We start from the raw sequence: 19,406 nt of genomic DNA, 5'->3' as shown, positions 1-19,406 counted from the left end.
CATCAACCCTCAGACTGTTCTCTGTTTTTAAGAGTCTCTTATGGTTTGGCTCCCTCCCTCTCTAACTTTTTTTTTTTTCCTTCCACTCCCCCATGGTCTTCTGTTAAGTTTCCAGGATCCACATAAGAGTGAAACCATATGGTATCTGTCTTTCTCTGTATGACTTATTTCACTTAGCATAACACTCTCCAGTTCCATCCATGTTGCTACAAAAGGCCAGATTGCATTCTTTCTCATTGCCAGGTAGTATTCCATTGTGTATATAAACCACAATTTCTTTATCCATTCGTCAGTTGATAGACATTTTGGCTCCTTCCATAATTTGGCTATTGTTGAAAGTGCTGCTATAAACCTTGGGGTACAAGTGCCCCTATGCATCAGCACTCCTGTATCCCTTGGGTAAATTCCTAGCAGTGCTATTTCTGGGTCATAGGGTGGGTCTATTTTTAATTTTTGAGGAACCTCCACACTGTTTTCCAGAATGGCTGCACCAGTTTGCATTCCCACCAACAGTGCAAGAGGGTTCCCGTGTCTCCACATCCTCTCCAGCATCTATAGTCTCCTGATTTGTTCATTTTAGCCACTCTGACTGGCGTGAGGTGATATCTGAGTGTGGTTTTTATTTGTATTTCCCTGATGAGGAGTGACATTGAACATCTTTTCATGTGTCTGTTGGCCATCCGGATGTCTTCTTTAGAGAAGTGTCTATTCATGTTCTCTGCCCATTTCTTCACTGGATTATTTGTTTTTCAGGTGTGGAGTTTGGTGAGTTCTTTATAGATTTTGGATACTAGCTCTTTTTCTGATATGTCATTTGTAAATATGTTTTCCCATTCCGTCGGTTGCCTTTTAGTTTTGCTGATTACTTCCTTTTCACTGCAGAAGCCTTTTATCTTCATGAGGTCCAAATAGTTCATTTTTGGTTTTAATTCCCTTGCCTTTGGAGATATGTCAAGTAAGAAACTGCTGCAGCTGAGGTCAGAGAGGTTGTTGCCAGCTGTCTACTCTAGGGTTTTGATGGTTTCCCGTCTCACATTCAGGTCCTTTATCCATTTCGAGTTTATTTTTGTGAATGGTGTGAGAAAGTGGTCTAGTTTCATTCTTCTGTATGTTGCTGTCCACTTCTCCCAGCACCATTTGTTAAAGAGACTGTCTTTTTTCCATTGGATATGCTTTCCTGCTTTGTCAAAGATGAGTTGGCCATACTTTTGTGGGTCTAGTTCTGGGGTTTCAATTCTATTCCATTGGTCTATGTGTCTGCTTTTGTGCCAATACCATGCTGTCTTAATGATTACAGCTTTGGAGTAGAGGCTAAAGTCTGAGATTGTGATGCCTCCCACTTTGGTCTTCTTCTTCAATATTACTTTGGCTATTCGGGGTCTTTTGCGGTTCTATACAAATTTTAGGATTGCTTGTTCTAGCTTTGAGAAGAATGCTGGTTCAATTTTGATTGAGATTGCATTGAATGTGTAGATAGCTTTAGGTAGTAATGACATTTTAACAATATTTATTCTCCCAATCCATGAGCATGGAATGTTTTTCTATTTCTTTATATCTTCTTCAATTTCCTTCATAAGCTTTCTATAGTTTTCAGCATACAGATCTTTTACATCTTTGGTTGGGTTGATTCCTAGGTATTTTATGATTCTTGGTGCAATTATGAATGTGATTAGTTTCTTTATTTTTCTTTCTGTTGCTTCATTATTAGTGTATAAGAATGGCAACTGATTTATGTACATTGATTTTATATCCTGTGACTTTGCTGAATTCATCTAGTGGTTCTAGTAGATTTTTGTTGGAGTCTATTGGGTTTTCCATGTATAATACCATATCATCTGCAAAAAGTGAAAGCTTGACTTCATCTTTGTCAATTTTGATGTCTTTGATTTCCTCTTGTTGTCTGATTGTCGATGCTAGAACTCCAACACTATGTTAAACAACAGGAATATGCACATTTTTAATTATTTTTTTTAATTTTTTTTTTGAGAGAGAGAGAGAGAGAGAATCAGGGAAAGGCAGAGAGAGAGGGAGACACAGAATCTGAAGTAGGCTCTAGGCTCTGAGTTGTCCACACCAAGCCTGAAAAGGGGCTTGAATTCATGAGCCACAAAATCATAACCTGAGTCAAAGAAAGAAGTTCAACCAACTGAGCAACACAGGCACCCCAGAAATATGCACATTTTGAAAATATTTTTCATGCTCATTTATTTATTTTTGAGAGAGAGAGAGAATAGGGGAGGGACAGAGAGATGAGGACAGAATCCCAAGCAGGCTCAGTGCTGTCAGGGCAGAGCCCAACGTGGGGCTCGATCTCACTAACCAAACCATGAGATCATGACCTGAGCTAAAATCAAGGGTTGGCAGCTTAACCAACTGAGCCACCCAGCTGCAGCAAGGAATATGCACATTTTTTAAGGTTTTTATTAACTACTGCCAAATAATACTCCAAGAAATATGTACAAACATTTCCATTGCAGTATCTGACATGGAATTTTCTTCACATTATGGAAGAATGATAGCAACTTTTAAATTTTAATTTTTCCAACAAAACAGGTAAACATCAGTATCTCATCATTATTTTAATTTTCATCTCTTTTATTCGTAGTGAAGGTGAGATTTCTCATATTTATTAGCCAAAGGCTAATATACATATAAAAATATTTTTTGGAATTGCTTCTTTCACTCTTTTACAAGTTTTCTTAAGTTTGTCATTCATCCTATATATTGTTTTATAAATGATATGATTTTAAGTTGAGACTATCAAGACAGATCCAAAAATTAGATAAGGAATGCCACCCAGTACTCTTTCTTCTACCTTTCCTTAGGTACAAGGTACCCTCCAGATAACTACCACAAAGCAGGTTGATAGATAGAGAAGACATGCCAAGAAAAAAATCTTAAACATCAATAAATTCTGGTATTTTTAAAAAATATCACATGATGCATTTTTGGTGGATGGAAATTAATCTACCCTGAGTAACAAAACTCTGACTCAACTGCTCTTTACTATACACAAATACTTTTTGTTTACTAAAAATATTAGAACAATACAGAGATTTAAGCCATATTTAATATCAAACCAGTGTTTCTGCATCAAATAAAAAAAACTAAATATACTCTTTTCACATGAAATTATTATGGTAATTGAGGTATCATTTCTGATCTCTTGCTTCCTCATGAAAATGAAATGAAAATCAAATTGTTGGGATAATACTTCTTCCAACATGTAATTTAAGATATAGCATTTTTTTTTGTTGGGTCTTGTCAAGTTATTCTTTTTCACTATTAGACTTGTGAGAATATTTAATAACACAAGCTAAACAAACCTAAACATATTTGAAAAGACTTATTTCTAAAACCATTGTCTAGAAAATCAACCAGGGATTTCCCTAAACTAGAGAAATTTTCTGATAAATTACCATGTGCTGCTTAGTATAGATTCAGTTACAAAACTGAATTCATTTTCTTAAACCTCATCATTTATACAGATTTTTAAAAAATAGCTATGTTCTTCTCTAACTCTTCACCTTAATTAAATACAGCTGCAGACTTTGCATAAAGGAATATCAAACAATTAATTGACAACCCGCTGACATGATAATTAGGCTAAGAAAATCCAATTCTTCCAATATTTAAAAGTATATTATATTTTTGGAATGCTTTCCTTGCACCCTGAACCCAGCCAGAAATAACAGCAAAAAATTTAAGTGACTTACTGGTCTTTGTGCTTTTCTTTGTTTTTCAATCCAAAAAGTAAAGAACTCTATTAAAACTTGAATTATACTTAAATAATTATAAGTAATGCATCTTATTCCTGAAATCTTTTTTATTGGATTTAAAGTGATGTTTTTTTCCTTAAAGCAAGACCAGCTAATGTGAGTTAATAACAAATTTAGCAAATCTAACATCATGATATTTTACCTGAAGTTGTAAATAGTGGTGGTATTTGAAGGGAAATATTACATGAAATATTTATACTCTCCTCAAATTTCATTTTTTATGGGATGTGGTGCAAATGTTTTAAGTAGATGTCATCTGATATGCTGTTCGTTGCCTTTCACTTCTCACCTCTCATGCTCTCTTAAACTTTTACAAGCAATTCTTAAGAATAAACTTCCTGACCAAAAGAGCATTTTTAGAAACCACGTCAAAATATCACTAACCTGTTTTCTGTGACCCCTATTAATACTCTGGCTAAAACTAGAAGAGGTTGTACAAAAAGCATTCCACACTGGAAATAGTTTGCAAATCCCTATTTTACATAGAAATGGGCAACTGGGTTCTGGAAATGATCCAGTTGTATTCAATATTACTAAAGAAAAGTGTTTATTTCATAGTCTTTTGGTAAGAAAACAGATTGGGTAGAGTACTGGCTCTTTAAAGAAATGGATAAAAATTCAAAATGATCTTGAAAGACTGAAGATATAGTAATGATGCAGGCAGGTAGGTGTTTACCAGGAACTGATTTAGGGAGGGAAAAGACAAGAAAAAACTGTAATGATTACATGAAACCCATGAAAGAAGATTTTTTTCCTCAAAGATGGACATAACTGGATGTGTGAATACCTATTGTAAAATCTTTAATATCATTATATTTCATTGGAATTCCAACTAAAACTAATTTATTCTAATTATAGCAATCACAATTATTATTTGAATGGTTACTGCACACCAGTAAGTATGCTAAGTATTTGATAAACAATATCTCATTTAAGCCTTACAATAATTCTATGATGTAGTAAGATAACAGCCACATTTTGTAGATATGAAAAATGAGAATTAGAGGGATTAAGCAACTTGCATAAGGTCACAAAGCCAGTAAGTGACAAAAGTGGGAGTCAAACCAAGCCTATCACAGACTTCAAATCCCTGCTTTCATCCTCTACAATGCTCAAATCCTATAAATGTCCCTTTGGGTTATGCTCAAGGATGCTTAGGAGTAAATCTCTTCAGTTTCTCTTCCCTTCTTACGTTGACTGATTTAAAAGGCTCTTTATTGCTGCTGACTACAGGAAAACAGGGAATGATAAATATATAAGAAGTTGGAAAGGTAAAAGAAATCTTTAATTGTAATAGATAATCCTGAACTTAACCAAAATATAAATTTACTAAGCCATTTCTCATCTTACCCCTGAATCTGATGGATATGACCCAGGGGCTAAGCTCCACCCAGTGGTCTAATTAAGCTATAAACCTTGATAAAGTTACTCAGACATGAGTTACAAGTGGATTCAGGGGGCACCACTGCTAGATAAGATGAAATTCTTAGTTTTCCTCAATAGATGAACAACCACTTTGTCTGCAGGTTATACTTATTTTTTCTCTGCTGCTTCCCTGAGCCTTTGTGTGTAGTCTTGAGTATGGACAAAGAAGGTGCTTTTTTAGGTGGTAAAGCATGGTAGAGAGTGGTACAGTAGAGCAGTTAAAAACATGGACTCAAGCCAGACAGCCAAGTTTAAAACCTGGCTTTGTCAATTACCATTTGTGTGAACTTGGACAGGTTACTTAACCTCTCTGTACCTCAGTTTCTCCATTTGTTAGAAAGAAATAATAATTGTACCAATTCAAGATTGTAGCAAGAGGGCTGCCTAAGTGGCTCAATCCGTTAAGCATCAGACTCTTGATTTCCTTTCAGGTCATGATCTCAAGGGTAGTGGAACCTGTGATGAGCGTGGAGCCTGCCTAAGATTCTCTCTTTCCCCCTCCCTCTGCCCCCTCCCCTGCTGTAATGTGTGCACTCTCTCTCTCTCTTAAAAAAAAAAAAAGATTGTAGCAAGATTACATAAATAATAATTTGTATATTCCTGGTACATAGTAAGCATCACATAAGCATTTTCTATTGATACTATTAAACTTTCAAATTTTACAAAGAAAGACCTTGTAATTCCTTCTTCTGTCCCTATGGGAGGTCCTGGCCACTGGAAGTCCTGTTTGCTTTTCACCCAGTTTTATTCTCCTATAGCATAGTCACAGATCAGTGATTAACACACTGGAATACTACCCAGCAATAAAAAGAACAGCTATTAGTACAGGTACAACTTGGATGGATGTTAAGGTTATTTTGCTGAGTGAAAACAGGCCACTCTCAAAAAAGGTTACATACTGTATAATTCCATTTATATAACCATCTGTATAACTTTTTCATATCAAGACAGAAAACAAATTAATGGTTGCCAAGCATTAGGGACAAGAGGGAGAACATTAGTATATTAGTATTAATTTGTGATGATGGAACACTTCTGAATCTTAATTGCAGTGGTAGTTCCATGAATCTGTACATGTAGTAAAACTGCATAGAACTATGTGGACATACACATGCACACACACACATACACACATGAATGTGTGTAAAATTTGTCAAAATCTGAATGAGGTTTGTAAATTGTACCAACTTAACATCCTGGTTTGGGTATAGTACTATAGTCATGTAAGGTGTTAACCATTTGGGACAGCTGGATGTAGGGCATACAGGACCTTTCTATACTGTATTTGCAAGTTTCTTTTTAGCAAAAGTTTTTTTTTTTTTTTTCTTTAAGTGTTAAGGGAGGCTTTTACCAATAAATGAATCTGGGCTAATTTACATATTTAGCCAAAGCCAAATTCACCAAACAGGTACTCCTACTGAATTAGGAGAGTTGTTAATAGCTGTGCTGCAGAAAAAGTTTTCTGAGGTCAATACATTTAGAGAGCATTATATACGTCCCTCTCAGAGATTCTTCTCTATATTGCTTTGTGGTCCTCAATCCTGCATGTGCATCAGAATCATCTGACACACACTGGAAAGAATATCTTTCAGTTTCAATGAAATTTTAACCAAAAAAAAAAAAAAATGCAAGACTATGAATCAATGCTTGCTTTCACAGGTCTCAGGCAGGTTTCACAGGTCTCCAGCCCTAAATATTTGATTTAGGCCTGTGGCAGATAGTGAAAGCAGCAAAAAAAAAACCCCTTTTGGAAACAGCTCTGATGAGGAAGCATGGGGCAAGCTGAGGGCAAAGTACATGCTAAAAGCACCCACCCCCAGGTAGGATATGTATGATATTCCTCTGACACTCCTGACTGCCCATAAACAAAGGTAAGTAAAGAAAACAAATGGCTGACTGATACAGACCACAGTCATGCAGGACAGGAATCTCTTTCAGTTTATGTATAATTTAGTAAACTGCAAGAAAAAGGCAATGTCATCTATACCCTAATTTCCAGAAGCCTATACACTCCTTTCCCTAGAGCCCTAATATCACCCTTATCAAGATGTTAAGGGGGTTTAATTCCTTGCCATGGTGAAGTGGGAAACAAAGGAAAATGAAAAATTAAATTCCCTTACTGACTACAGCCCATTGACAAGTCCTTGAAACAGGTAGAGTGACCTTCCTCTAGGAGCTCAGCTGCCTAGATGATGACACTTTTCTAGGGGCAAAAGGGAATCTTGGCTTAACATTATCCTAACACCCCAGGATCCTGTGAGTCTCCCCGAACACATAAAAATTCCTTTGCAAACCTCCTTTATCTTTAACCACCAAGTATATGTTGGCAATTGTACTCCAAGCATATGACCCCTGATATACATCTGAAGGGTCTCATGACTGAAGTTTTACTGTTTACACATCTGAAGGGTTCATGACTGAGGCTTTACGAAGTAGTAATAAATGATGTTTTCCTAACAACAGCTAGCCCCTCAAGGTCCTGGAAACCTTGCTTCCAAAATTCCTTAGAGACTTACGCTGTCCCTAACCTCTTCCCAACCTGAAGGTATATAATCAGTCACTCTTCACAACCCCAGTGCAGTTCTTTCTGCCCATGGGTCCTGTCCCTGTGCTTTAATACAATCATCTTTTTACACCAAAGACATCTTCGAGAATTCTTTCTTGCCCATCAGCTCTGAACCCCACCATCACCCCAAAATTTCATCACCTCCATAACACAGAACAAAAGTGGAACTGAAGTAAAGAAGAAAATTATACCAGTATATCATCTTTATTTTCTGGAGATTGCTTCAATATGAGAAAGACAAACAACAAGTAACTAAAGATGCTGGTCAGTCAGTTGAGCAGAAATTAACTACTAGATCGCCACAGAACACTTCTAACTCAAGACATTTCACTGAATCATACTGATCTGCTGTTCATTCCAAAGCTGGCAATGGAGAGAACACCATAAATTGATAGAAATGGCCTCAGGCAAGAGATATTAGCAATTTAGAGAGAGAATGATATTATACAAACCTGAATTGAAACTTCTGAGATGCTTGAGTTCATTTCTTTCCACCTCTTCACACATCACACTTCAGCAAACAGTTGCCCCCATTCAAAACTGAAAAAAAAAAAAAAATGAGACAACCCCTAAGCATAGATGATTTAAAAATAAGAAGCAAAACAACATAAGCAAAAGGCAGACTAAGGAAGAAGAAATTAAGGAACAGGTCCTGAAAATTTTTGAAAAGCCTATTTTAACAGGTAAACTTTAACATTCTACTGAAGGATATAAGAAAGACTTGATTAAATGGAAAGACACATCTTGTCCTTGGATAAAAAGACTGAATAATATGAAATTCCCGATTCTCTCTAAATCTATCTACAAATTCAAACAAACCCCAAATCAAAATATCCATAGGCTTTGGGGAGGAAGTGTGAAAAAAAGCAATACTGCAGCTCATCTGGAAAAATAAATAGGTGAAAATTCCCCCCCCCAAAAATCTTTAAAAATGTATAATAAAAAAATCTTAAAATGTACATCAGAGATTTTTTTAAAAAGATTTATACTAGCACAAGAATAACCATTTTGAACGGAACAGTCCACGAATAGACCCAAACACATGAGGTAATGGATTATATAATAAAGGTGTCAATTATTTACATTGGATATTTAATACTCAATAAATGGTGTTGAAACAACTAGTGAGTTGTGTTGAGAAAAAAAAATGGTACAGGTATCTCAATCTTTACATCAAAATTATTCCAGAAGGATTAAAGCTTTAAATGAAATTAAATAATTCTGTAAGAAAACATGATCAAGTAAAAAAAAAAATGATCTTGGTGTGGAAAGATCTAAGCCAAATACCCAAAATCTATAATAGGGGGAAAAAGGATAAATGTGACTGTATTAACATTAAAACTCTTCTGCAGGGAAAAAGAAAAAAAAATGAACAAAATCAAAAGCGAAAATGTTTCAACATATGCAACATTTTTCCTTAATTCAAATAGTGTTCATAATTACTAACCAATTAGAAAAAAATGCTCCTAACCTAAATGCCCATGAAAAGCAGCAGATACAATAAGTTATGGCATATCCATTTAATATATGTTAAAAGGAATACACTTTGCATGCACAGGGCTCCAAAATATATTAAATCAAAAGTGAAAGTGATAAAATTGTAGTTATATTGTAAGGGTTAAATTGTAGTGTAGGGCTAACCTGTAGCTTTAAGAAATAATAGCTTTGTTTTAACATTGTAGATTAAGAGATAACAGCCTTGTCCTATCAATCAAGGGAACAAAAGTTTAAGGGAAATTAACTGGTTTAGTGTTTGATTGGATTGGGGCAAGGGCACGTCTGAACTGTTTCCACCCCCATCTGGGAACTATTTCTTTGTTCTGTCCCCAGGTGATGATAAGACAATGTGGTCAGCTATAAAAACTCTGTACCCTGGCTGTTGGACCGCACTCTGGTTAAGAGTGTCAGTCCTGATCGGTTGGCCTTGCCTCTCGCTGCAGTAAATTTTGTTGTGACTGTCACTGGTGCCGGTTGCATTGTGTTTCAGGAGTCGTGTGGATGCAACAATATTAATAAAGATATAGACATTTTTGTGCAAATTGTCGTTATCTTTGAAGGCAGAACTGTTTAAAATAATTTTTATGCTTTTCAGTATATTTTCCAAATTTTTTATAATGAACATACTTTATAATCAGAGGATGTAATACAACAGTAATAAAGTTACAACTTTCAGTGAAGCACAGTTCAAACAAAATATAATTAATCACTTTGGTTTACATAACTCATGAGTACAGCTGAGAAAAATGCTCGCAAACACTAACTTTTCTCAGCACTACCAGGGAAAAACAGCTTCATTATGTTTTTCTTTATAAATCCTGTGTCACACAAAAATTTAAGAAGTGATCTCAGAGACTTGATATTAATGTGTTTTTGAAAATTCTTAACTCTATGCTACTTTATTCAAGTGATAAAATTTTGTTAGGTACCATATCATAGTAAACCACATTTTTATAGCACATAATAAAGGCACACCTGGGCTAAGTTGACTTAAACTCTTTTACTTCTGAGCTGGAGACAAAACACATACTTGAATTGATTGGCTTTCCAAGTATATTCCCCCCCCCCCCCAGGTAAATATCAGCTTCAGTGGAGAATTCTAATAATTTTCCCACTCTCTAAAATCTATAATACAAAAAAAATTATAAGGACTAAACTGCATAGCAATGAGAAAAGATGGTTTAGAGAATTTGTTGTGTTCTGTATCTCTTGAAGAAAAGTATACTTCTAAATGCTGTTTTAATATTTAAATATTTCATTTTTTATTTAAAAAATATACTCTACAAAACTCACAAAACATTTGAAGTAATCCCTATGTGTATTAAAGTTATTATACTGCAGGTTGTCCTAATACATGCACTAGTTGGCACAAACACCTACCTCATCAAGTAAGAGTTTATACTTTTTCCAAAAGCCTGCAATTCCTTTTCACATTTGGCTTCTATCTTGTCATATGGTCCCTTAAGTGTTTTTTTTGGGGGGGCGGGCAGGGGCACCAGTATCCCTAGACTGCGACATAATGGGTAATTTGCTTCATTTGACTATCTGTATTTTCACTTTGTTCACTTCGATCCAGAGTTTCTTCCATGATCTCTTCAGCAATCCCTGCTGCTGCTTAGTCACATTCTTCGTCATCAGTCAGCAAGGTTAAAGGAAAAGAGCAAACTTTTAAAGTGACTACCATGGACGCTCATTGCCTAATCCAGGACGGGAAAGAACTCACAAAGGAGGATGTGGGAAAGGGGGGGACTTGGTGGTGGTGGGGGTCCTCCTCGGTCGGGGTGGGAACAAGGAAGAGGGCAGCTTGCCTCAGCCTTAAATGACAGCAAAGGGAAAACAGCGCGCCAGAAAGAAGTCACAGAAGACTGAGTAAAAAAAGCTCTCCCCAAGCTTTTGCTCTCCGCTCACGGGGTTCATTCCCAGTAGGCTCCTCCTTCCAGCATTGTTCATTGGTTGGGCAAGTGTGACGGACAAACCTGCAGCCCAACAAACGTGCAAGCCCAGCGGTTTCCCGGCTGTAGCCACCTTCACTAGCCACGGTGGTAGAAGCACCTAACACAGACAGTTTGCATTTCTGTGATTCTAGCTTTACTAAAAAACTTTGGCAATTACCCCGCCCCTCCCTTTCCTCTACCCTCCCACCAGCCCCCTAAGCGGTAACGGTAAATATACCAATAAGCTGTTTTTCCACCGCGCTTTCTTACACCCACCCAGCTTGAATTAACCTTTTGATTTGAGCCAAGAAGTTGTGATAAAACCTAATCAAGAGACAGACTGGGAGAAAATACACCAATCTACAAACACGATATCTTCCTGTAGCGTGCTTCTGAATGACTTTTATTTTCTGCATTTCTGCTTCTTTGTTGCAAATATTCTGAGATGTGTTCCTTTAATATTGGAAAATGCAGAACGGGTAGGGGCTAAATACTTAAGTAAGTGTTCTAAGATGCGATAAGGATTTTGCATTCCATATAGGAGTTTTAAGGGCTCTGCTATATCTGTGATGTCTGACAAGCACAGTATATATCTGATTTGGGAACCTCCCCAACAGTGAACCAGGTACGCCATATTTATTATAGCCTTCGTTTTGGCCCTGCTATATTAGTAAATCTATTCCTATACCCTTTCTTGATGGATGCAAATATCTCAGAAATAAAAACCTAAATATCCAAACACCCCAGATTGGTTAAATATAGTGTCATATATTGTAATATTTTTACATTGTAGACACGGTCTGGGCTATTGTTAAACAGGGATAAAAGCAAGATATTAAACTATGTATGATGGGATTTGGAAAGACTATTAGGTAATTTTATGCCTAAAGAGCCAGAAACCCCCAAATCCTGTCTTCTTCCTGCTTCAGCTCTTTCCTTAAGGTTTTGATGGAAGATATATGTGGACAGGGAAATGGCAAATGTGAAAGAAGATACTACTTTACCATTTGTTGTGCTTGTGCCTTTGTGCCCTGTGCAAAGCTCTCTGGTAAGCTGAGTTTTAAGGGACCTCCTCTTCACACTAATTTCAACCCCAAAATCGCAGGATCTCATTACCCTGTAACCAGATGCATGGTATTGAAGAGGTGATAACCAGTTGCATGGTATTGAAGAGGTGAAAGCCTGAGACACCTATTTTTAAAAAATGCCACATCTAAGAGTGTGACCTTCTCCCAAGTCAGGCGGAAGGTGGGCCTGGGTCACTTGTTCATCCTAGGTCATTTGCCCATCCTACTCTTGGAAGTGAAAGCAACAGCTTATATAGATGTATTTTCTCAGTGAGGCACTCGTTCCCTTTTTCCCCTTCTGCCCTATCCCCACTACCTCCCATCCTTTTCATTCCCCACCCTCTTCCCTTTCCCCTCAAGCCCTTTCCCTTCTTTCTCCACTCTCCCTTCCCTTCCAACCACCCTCTTCTCTTTCCACCCTCCTCTCCCTCTTCCTTCTCCTTTTCCCTCCCCCTCTACCCTCTCTTTCTCCTCCTCCCCCTTAGCCTTCCTCCTCTGTCCCATTTCTCTCCAATCACTTGAATGTGTACCTTCCAAAGAAGAGCTAAGATCTGGGAAACAAATCAGAATGTGAGTAATAGTTATATATTTCTTAAATTTCCCCTTTTCTCAGTATTTTCCACTTTTTTGAGAAGACCTACATTTTTTATAATTAGGAAAAAATGTTAGATTTTTATAGCATGATACACTTTATTTGGCATTTTAGGATGCAATAGAACATGAAAAAATATCAATTGATATAAAGTGATCATCTTAGTGAAAGATAAAGTAGAACATATTACAAAGAAAATGTGGTTAGTAACCTCAGTTTACAATTACACAGTATAATATGAAGAAACTTTTAAAAAATACCATGTCACTAACACTTCAGTGGTAAACAATAACTTAATTATTAATTTATAGACCACTATGTCACATAAATAAGCTCACAGTCATATCATATATGGGCTCGATGGACATTCTTAAATGTATGCTAATCTTTTTTAAGCAAATTTCACTGTTAAGCTGTTCTAGTCACTGTAAGTACCATATTTCTATAGCAAAGTAATGAAGACACAGCTAGTGCAAGCAGATTTAAACTTTTAGTCTTCCAGGCTGGAAATAAGAAAACACTTGCGTTGGTACTTCAGGAACTGTTTTTTTCAAGCAAATATTTGTCTCAATTGACAATTCTGACAGTTTTCACAGCTACATTCTAATAGGAACATGACAAAAAGACTTCACAAAAATCAGAACTTTATAGCACAAAATGAGCATGCTTTAGATAACTGCAACATTTATATATTTTGAAGAATATTACACTACAACAGGCTAGATAAACTGATACTTAGACACTGTAAGACCATTTTCAGACTACCAAGAAAATATGAAAACACAAGACTATAAGGAATGCTAGTGTTGAGGCTATAGAGCAGCGCCCCCCTCCCATCTCTCCTAAGGCTATATAAACCTGCTTCACTTCTGATTGAAGTTTTGAGATTCTTGAAAATTCTTTCAAGCAGCTTTTTTTATTTTCGATATTTCCTGTTTCCATAATTTGTACTATCTTCATAGGTACATTTGACTTCTCCTGTATAGTAATAGATCGATTTCAGGATGACATTATCATGTAAAGTTTGACCAATTTCAAAGTCCTCATCAAGGATAGCATCTTCTCGTGGCTCTAGCTTTCCAATCTTAGGAATCTCAGGAGGGCTAAAGAAATTGAAGAATGATGCATTAGGAACCACTCTTGGCTGACTTTCAATTTCTCCAGTAGCAGTTGTTCGACTCTGGGTGGTTGTCACAGTAACATCCTTTCCTCTTCTCCAATCTATTTTACAGCCCTTGCAATCTTGGATTTCCCATCCCCAAGAGAAGAAGGGATCCTTGTGATCTGGTTTTGACTTTATTATATATGTCTTGGTCAGCACCTCATTTCTGAAGTATGGATTGGGTAGAAAATAAAATTCAAATGTGTAACTTATAGGCTGGCCAGGTTTTGAGAACTTTAGGCTAATATCTGACAAGAACTTCAGAATGGGTGCATCATACTTCTGAATCATGGGCCCGAGCTTGTCAACATTCTTTAAAACAGTCAGCCAATAGTCAGGAATGCCTTTAGGATCTTTTTTAGGCTTTCCCTTACGAGCTCTTTTAAGATTCACTCTTTCTTTAGGCCTGGCCTCAGGAATTATTTTAGGAGCCTCTATTATGGCAGCCTTTGCCTTAGCTTCTGTTGCTCTAGTCTGTTCTTTATCTTCTGCCTTTACCTGAGGGTCTACTTTAGGGTCTTTCACTTCAGGCTTTGTCCCCAGAAAATCTTTAGACTCTGCTTTTTCTTCAGCCTTTGTCTCAGGAATTTCTTTTGGAACCTCATTTTCTTCAGCCTTTACCTCAGGTTTTCCTTTAGGCTCGTTATCTTCTTCCTCACCCTCTAAAGCAGGCATTTCACTAGGGCTGTCTTCCTGCACCTCCTCATCACTGCTGAACACCTCATCCTCTGAATTCCACTCATATTCTTCTTCTGTAGGTTCATATTCTGCATTGATTATTTGAAATCGCCGATCGTATAGAGGCTTATTGAGTTCGGCATATTTTCTTTCGAGATCGTGAATTGCCTTTAAGAACAGGATGTCTACCTTGTCACATTCATCTTGAATATTTCTGAGCGCCTGCACACGATTTCTAACGGCCCGAGGCAGCCTATCCACGAAACTTTTACCCAAAGGAGCCCGTCGTGCTTTTCTGGAAGGCCCAGATACCCTCCTCTTCCTATATAAGTGGCTGCGGCCGCTGCTGCTGCTGCTGCTGCTGCTGCTGCTGCTGCTGCTGCTGCTGCTGCTGCTGCTGCAACTAGTGCTGCTGCTAGAGCTACTGCAGTCAGATTCCTCCCCAGAATCACTAGAGGAGCTAGCCATCTTCTCTTCAGCAACCCTTTGGGCGGCAGGTTCCGAAACCGTGTTAAGATCCGCTTCTGCCATGTTGCAACCCTGCAAACCTCTTAATGTGGTGACTACCGCTGAGACCGCGCGACCAGAGATGGGCAGAAAATGACTCACGGATGCTTGGGTGGTGGCGGAGGCCGAGGCTGAGGAGGTGGCAGCGGCGAAGGCAGCAGTAGCGCAGGACGGGGTTGGGCTGGGCTGCTGTGATCCCGCAGAGGTGGAAGCCGCAGTAGAGGCCTGGGCAAGAGCGGCGGTGGCAAGGACTCTTACAGCAGCCGCGGCAGACAGAGAAGTGCCGCACTCTAATGGCGTAGTGTAAGACCCCAAGATCTCTTCGCGGTTTAGATCGTGAGCTCCCACGCCTTGCGGACCCACCTGCAGTCAATTTAGTTCCCAGTGTGCCTTTTAGCTCTCACATCATTTGCTGGGCAAACTTGATTGACAATGTCTAAGCCTATTGAATGACCAAACGCACGAGCCGCTCTCCAGGCTCCGCCCACCTTCCCAGACGCTGCCTGGTAGCTGAGGCACACACTCGTGGAAGACGTTTATTTCCCCTGATAATTTTATCTTTATAGTTTTATAATTCAAAAAATAAAAATAAAAAAAGCTTAGATATGAGGTAAAAATACTATCCATGGTTCCTAACAAGGGAAGAGGAGTATCTTTCTCCTATCATTTCATCCTGAATTCCCGTTTGGTTTGTCAGGAGCCTCTTGACAAAAATCTGTTTTTAAAAAATTGGATGAAAATACTTCAAATGGCATCATTGGGTAGTGTGAATATGGAATTTTTTTAAAACTATATCTAAATATCCTATTAGCGTGTATTTTTACACTGGAGAGAAAAGGGAGTCCTTTATTGGCAAAGGGGGGAGGGGCTAGAAAGCAGCATATTGAGTTCCACCTAACAGTTTTTAGTAAGTACTATCTGTGGTGTTGGGCAAGCCTGATTTATATCCATCTACAAGGGTGGCGATGCTGTGAGTCAGTTAGACTATTTTTACTGCATTTCTTTTTTTTTTAACTGGCATATAATATACTCCAATCTTGCTGCCGACTTGCTTCTAGCTGTTCTCAAAGCTTGCAACAACCTTGTAGATGAAGTGCAAGGACATTCAGATGTTAAGTAGTATTATTTAAAAGCAGACGGTTTGCTCTATACTTTTGTGGAGCAGTTTTCAATTCCATTAACAACAGGATGGGAGAGGGAATTTGTGCTGATGAAAGTGCATCCTCTGTCAGGGCATACTTTACAATGTCGTCTACCACCAGTTTCCTTCCAACATTGTATCATTCCGGCCACACTAAAGTATGATTTACCAGTCCAGTAATATGTAAATAAACTTTTGTAAAATGAGATTTAAAAACAGGTATCTTATTTTTATTTACAGGATTGTTTTCTGCTACAGAACACCTCCCTTGGTACAACAAAAAAGACCAGTGTTTACTTTTCATTAAAAGGTAAGAAACATATTTAGCCCCTTTTTATGAATGACCACAATTACCTATCTATATTTGAATAAAAATTCACAGGATATATTAATAGTCTCTTAAAGAGTTCATTGGAAGATACCTTGATCTTTCTGTGGAAGTAAAAACAAACAAACAAACAAAAACCAAAACCTAGACGTCGTTTGATATACTAATGCAGAAAATAACCTAATTAATTAAATTCACTGTCTAAACCTACTCACAGAACACAAGTAGTAAATTAAAATATAAAATATGATGAATTATTCACTTCAAATGTGGAAAAATTTTAAAGTTAGATTAATCTTTACATTACTTTTTTATTATAGAATTTGGGCTTTGTCATTTAGTCACATATTTTTAAAAAGTTAGGAAACACTTTCTATTTTGTAAATAAATTTACTTTTATTGTTTATTTTTGATTTTCAAGTTATATAAGCATTATAAAGAAAAAAAATATAGAAAATTCCAATGATGGTATATATACACAATCTTATCAACCAAATGATAACCATTTTTAACATTTTGGTGCATTTTCTCCCAGAAATTTCTCTGTACATCTACATACCTGCCTGTTTATATATACTGTTTTATCTATATAACATATTTTGTTTTGTAATCTGCTCATTTATCAGTTGTGGCTATATTTTCATGGTAAATGATAAACACCTAATTTTAAAATAGATACATATTCCATGGAAATGTTTATTTATTTAATATTTAACCATATTCCTGTTGTAGAGCAGCTACTTCCCACATCATTTTTCTACTAGCACACACATTTTTTTTCCTACTATAAAAAAATTAGCCTTGGATACCTACTGTATGCGCTCGTGAAAATTATGGGAATGCAGTAGTAAATTGTGTTCATTTTATTCTTTGACACATATTGCCAAACTTCTCTCCAGAAAAGTTATCACAGTTTACACTCCTACAAACAATGCTAAGAGTTAATTTTGTCCTTCAACTAATATATTTTTGTGCCTGCTGTGTGTTAGGCACATGTGGTAGAGGATGGCAGTTTAATGGTGAATAAAACTTAACTGAGTGTGAGGGGTGCCTGGGTGTCTCAGTTGGTTAAGCTTTTGACTTTGACTTAGGTTTCTCACAGGTTCATGAATTCAAGCCCCATATGGGATTCTGTACAGACAGCTCAGAGCCTGGAGCCTGCTTTGGATTCTGTGTCTCCTTCTCTCTCTGCCCCTCCCCTGCTCTCTCTCTCTTTCTCTCTCAAAACTTAATAAACATTAAAAAATATTTAAAAAAACTAAACTGAGTGTGCATTCTTTCATTTCATAATTTTAATCACAACATATACTATGGAAACAATTATTTAAATCAGTAGGTTTATGCCATAAATATTGTCCTGAAACTTATTATTTTCATTTAAAATGATAGATATCCTTTTTTAATGAACGCTCTTATATTTTGATAGTATGTTAAAGGTTTCATTTACATGTTAAATTTTGTATCATCAGGAATTAATATTTTGGAGTAAGTATTGAGTTAGGGATTCAAATTTTTTTTAAGTTTATTTACTTTGAGAGAGAAAGAGAGAGAGAGAGAATGAGTGGCAGAGGGGCAGAGAGAGAATCTGAAGCAGGCTCCCACACTGTCAGTACAGAATTTGATGAGGGCCTTGATCCCATTAACCATGAGATCATGACCTGAGCCAAAATCAAGTTGGATGCTTAACCGACTAAGTCACCCAGCACCCCTCAAATATTTTTAAATATATTTTTATTAGCTAGCTAATTGTTTTGTGCTGTTTGTTTGGTAATCTCTCTGACTCATACTTATTTGAGATACCAACTCTATCATATTAACTAAAATGCTTGGTTCTGTTTCTGAATTCTGTTCTCTGATCTGTTGGCCATAATTTTTCTACAAACAACTAATGAGGTACTGGCAGGTTTTTTCTGAAAACTTTATATTTTATGAAAATGATATGCATTGAAAAAAGGTTAGATAATATGTTGAAATCCAAACAAGAAAAGTAACTAAAAACACACTGAGAGTAATCACTATTCACATCTTTAATGAAAATCTCCAGATTAATTTCTTTTAAAAAAATGTTTGTTTATTTTGAGAGAGAGAGCATGTGAGTGGGAAAGAGGTTAGAGAGAGAATCCCAAGCAGGCTCTGTGCTGTCAGTGAGGAGCCGGATGCAGGGCTTGATCCCATGGAACTGTGTGGTCATAACCTGAGCTGAAATCAAGAGTTGGACGCTTAACCGACTGAGCCACTCAGGTGCCCCTCCAAATTAATTTCTTATCATTATGTATTTGTATTTCTTAGGTTAGTGGTAAGATTCAATGTCTTTTCATATTTTTATTGTCCATTTGAGAAATGCCTATTCATATCCTTCACTTGCTTTTCCACTGAATTAAGAAAGAAATTAATCAGTGGTGAGATCCTACAGGTTAAATAATTGTGGTCTTGATTTAAAACAACTGTGACTCACTTAGAAAATATCTCTGTTCTGACTTATAATATTGGACAAATGTGACTTAACTAAAGCTTTTATTTTAAATTACTCAATTGCATTTTAAATTGTCATCTGAATAATGTCTTTCAAGAATTCGTGCTTAATCACACTGATCAAAGAAGTTTGAAATGAAACAGAATAAAAAGAGAAAAACTTGTAAAAAAAATTCATACAAAGATAATATATTAATGAACTATTTTGATTTTTCTATTTGTAAGTATTTTTCCCCAAGCCAAAGACTATTGGTGACT

The 19,406-nt window shown here is 36.8% G+C and overlaps 1 protein-coding gene and 1 long non-coding RNA gene across 5 annotated transcripts in view; both read right to left on the bottom strand.

The window, feature by feature from the left end:
* LOC121025204 (uncharacterized) overlaps positions 1-15,603 on the bottom strand; it is a 36,555-nt gene extending 20,952 nt beyond the window's left edge. For 3 of the 4 annotated variants that reach the window (XR_005787976.1, XR_005787975.1, XR_005787978.1), the window contains exons 1-2: positions 15,310-15,603; positions 8,223-8,310 (exon numbers count right to left, since the gene is read on the bottom strand). This is a non-coding gene — a long non-coding RNA (uncharacterized LOC121025204). Of the gene's footprint in view, positions 1-1,679; positions 1,928-8,222; positions 8,311-15,309 lie in introns of those variants that run through there. The other variant, XR_005787977.1, reaches the window with a different exon arrangement.
* On the bottom strand, positions 13,387-15,311 carry NAP1L3 (nucleosome assembly protein 1 like 3). Its single transcript, XM_040467658.1, has one exon. The coding sequence runs from the start codon at positions 15,229-15,231 to the stop codon at positions 13,777-13,779; it is 1,455 nt and encodes a 484-aa protein (XP_040323592.1). The 5' UTR covers positions 15,232-15,311; the 3' UTR covers positions 13,387-13,776.
* Positions 15,604-19,406: the final 3,803 nt, after the last annotated feature.

This window comes from Herpailurus yagouaroundi, unplaced genomic scaffold (assembly GCF_014898765.1).
Source record: "Herpailurus yagouaroundi ecotype Mexico unplaced genomic scaffold, PumYag 67555, whole genome shotgun sequence".
NCBI classification, from domain to species: Eukaryota; Metazoa; Chordata; class Mammalia; order Carnivora; family Felidae; genus Herpailurus; species Herpailurus yagouaroundi.
The sequence above is the reverse complement of the archived record's forward strand: the minus strand, read 5'-3'. Positions and strand labels throughout refer to the sequence as shown.

Excerpts from the sequence above, each read along its gene's own strand:
- NAP1L3 (XM_040467658.1), bottom strand. The coding sequence starts at position 15,231 with ATGGCAGAAGCGGATCTTAACACGGTTTCGGAACCTGCCGCCCAAAGG.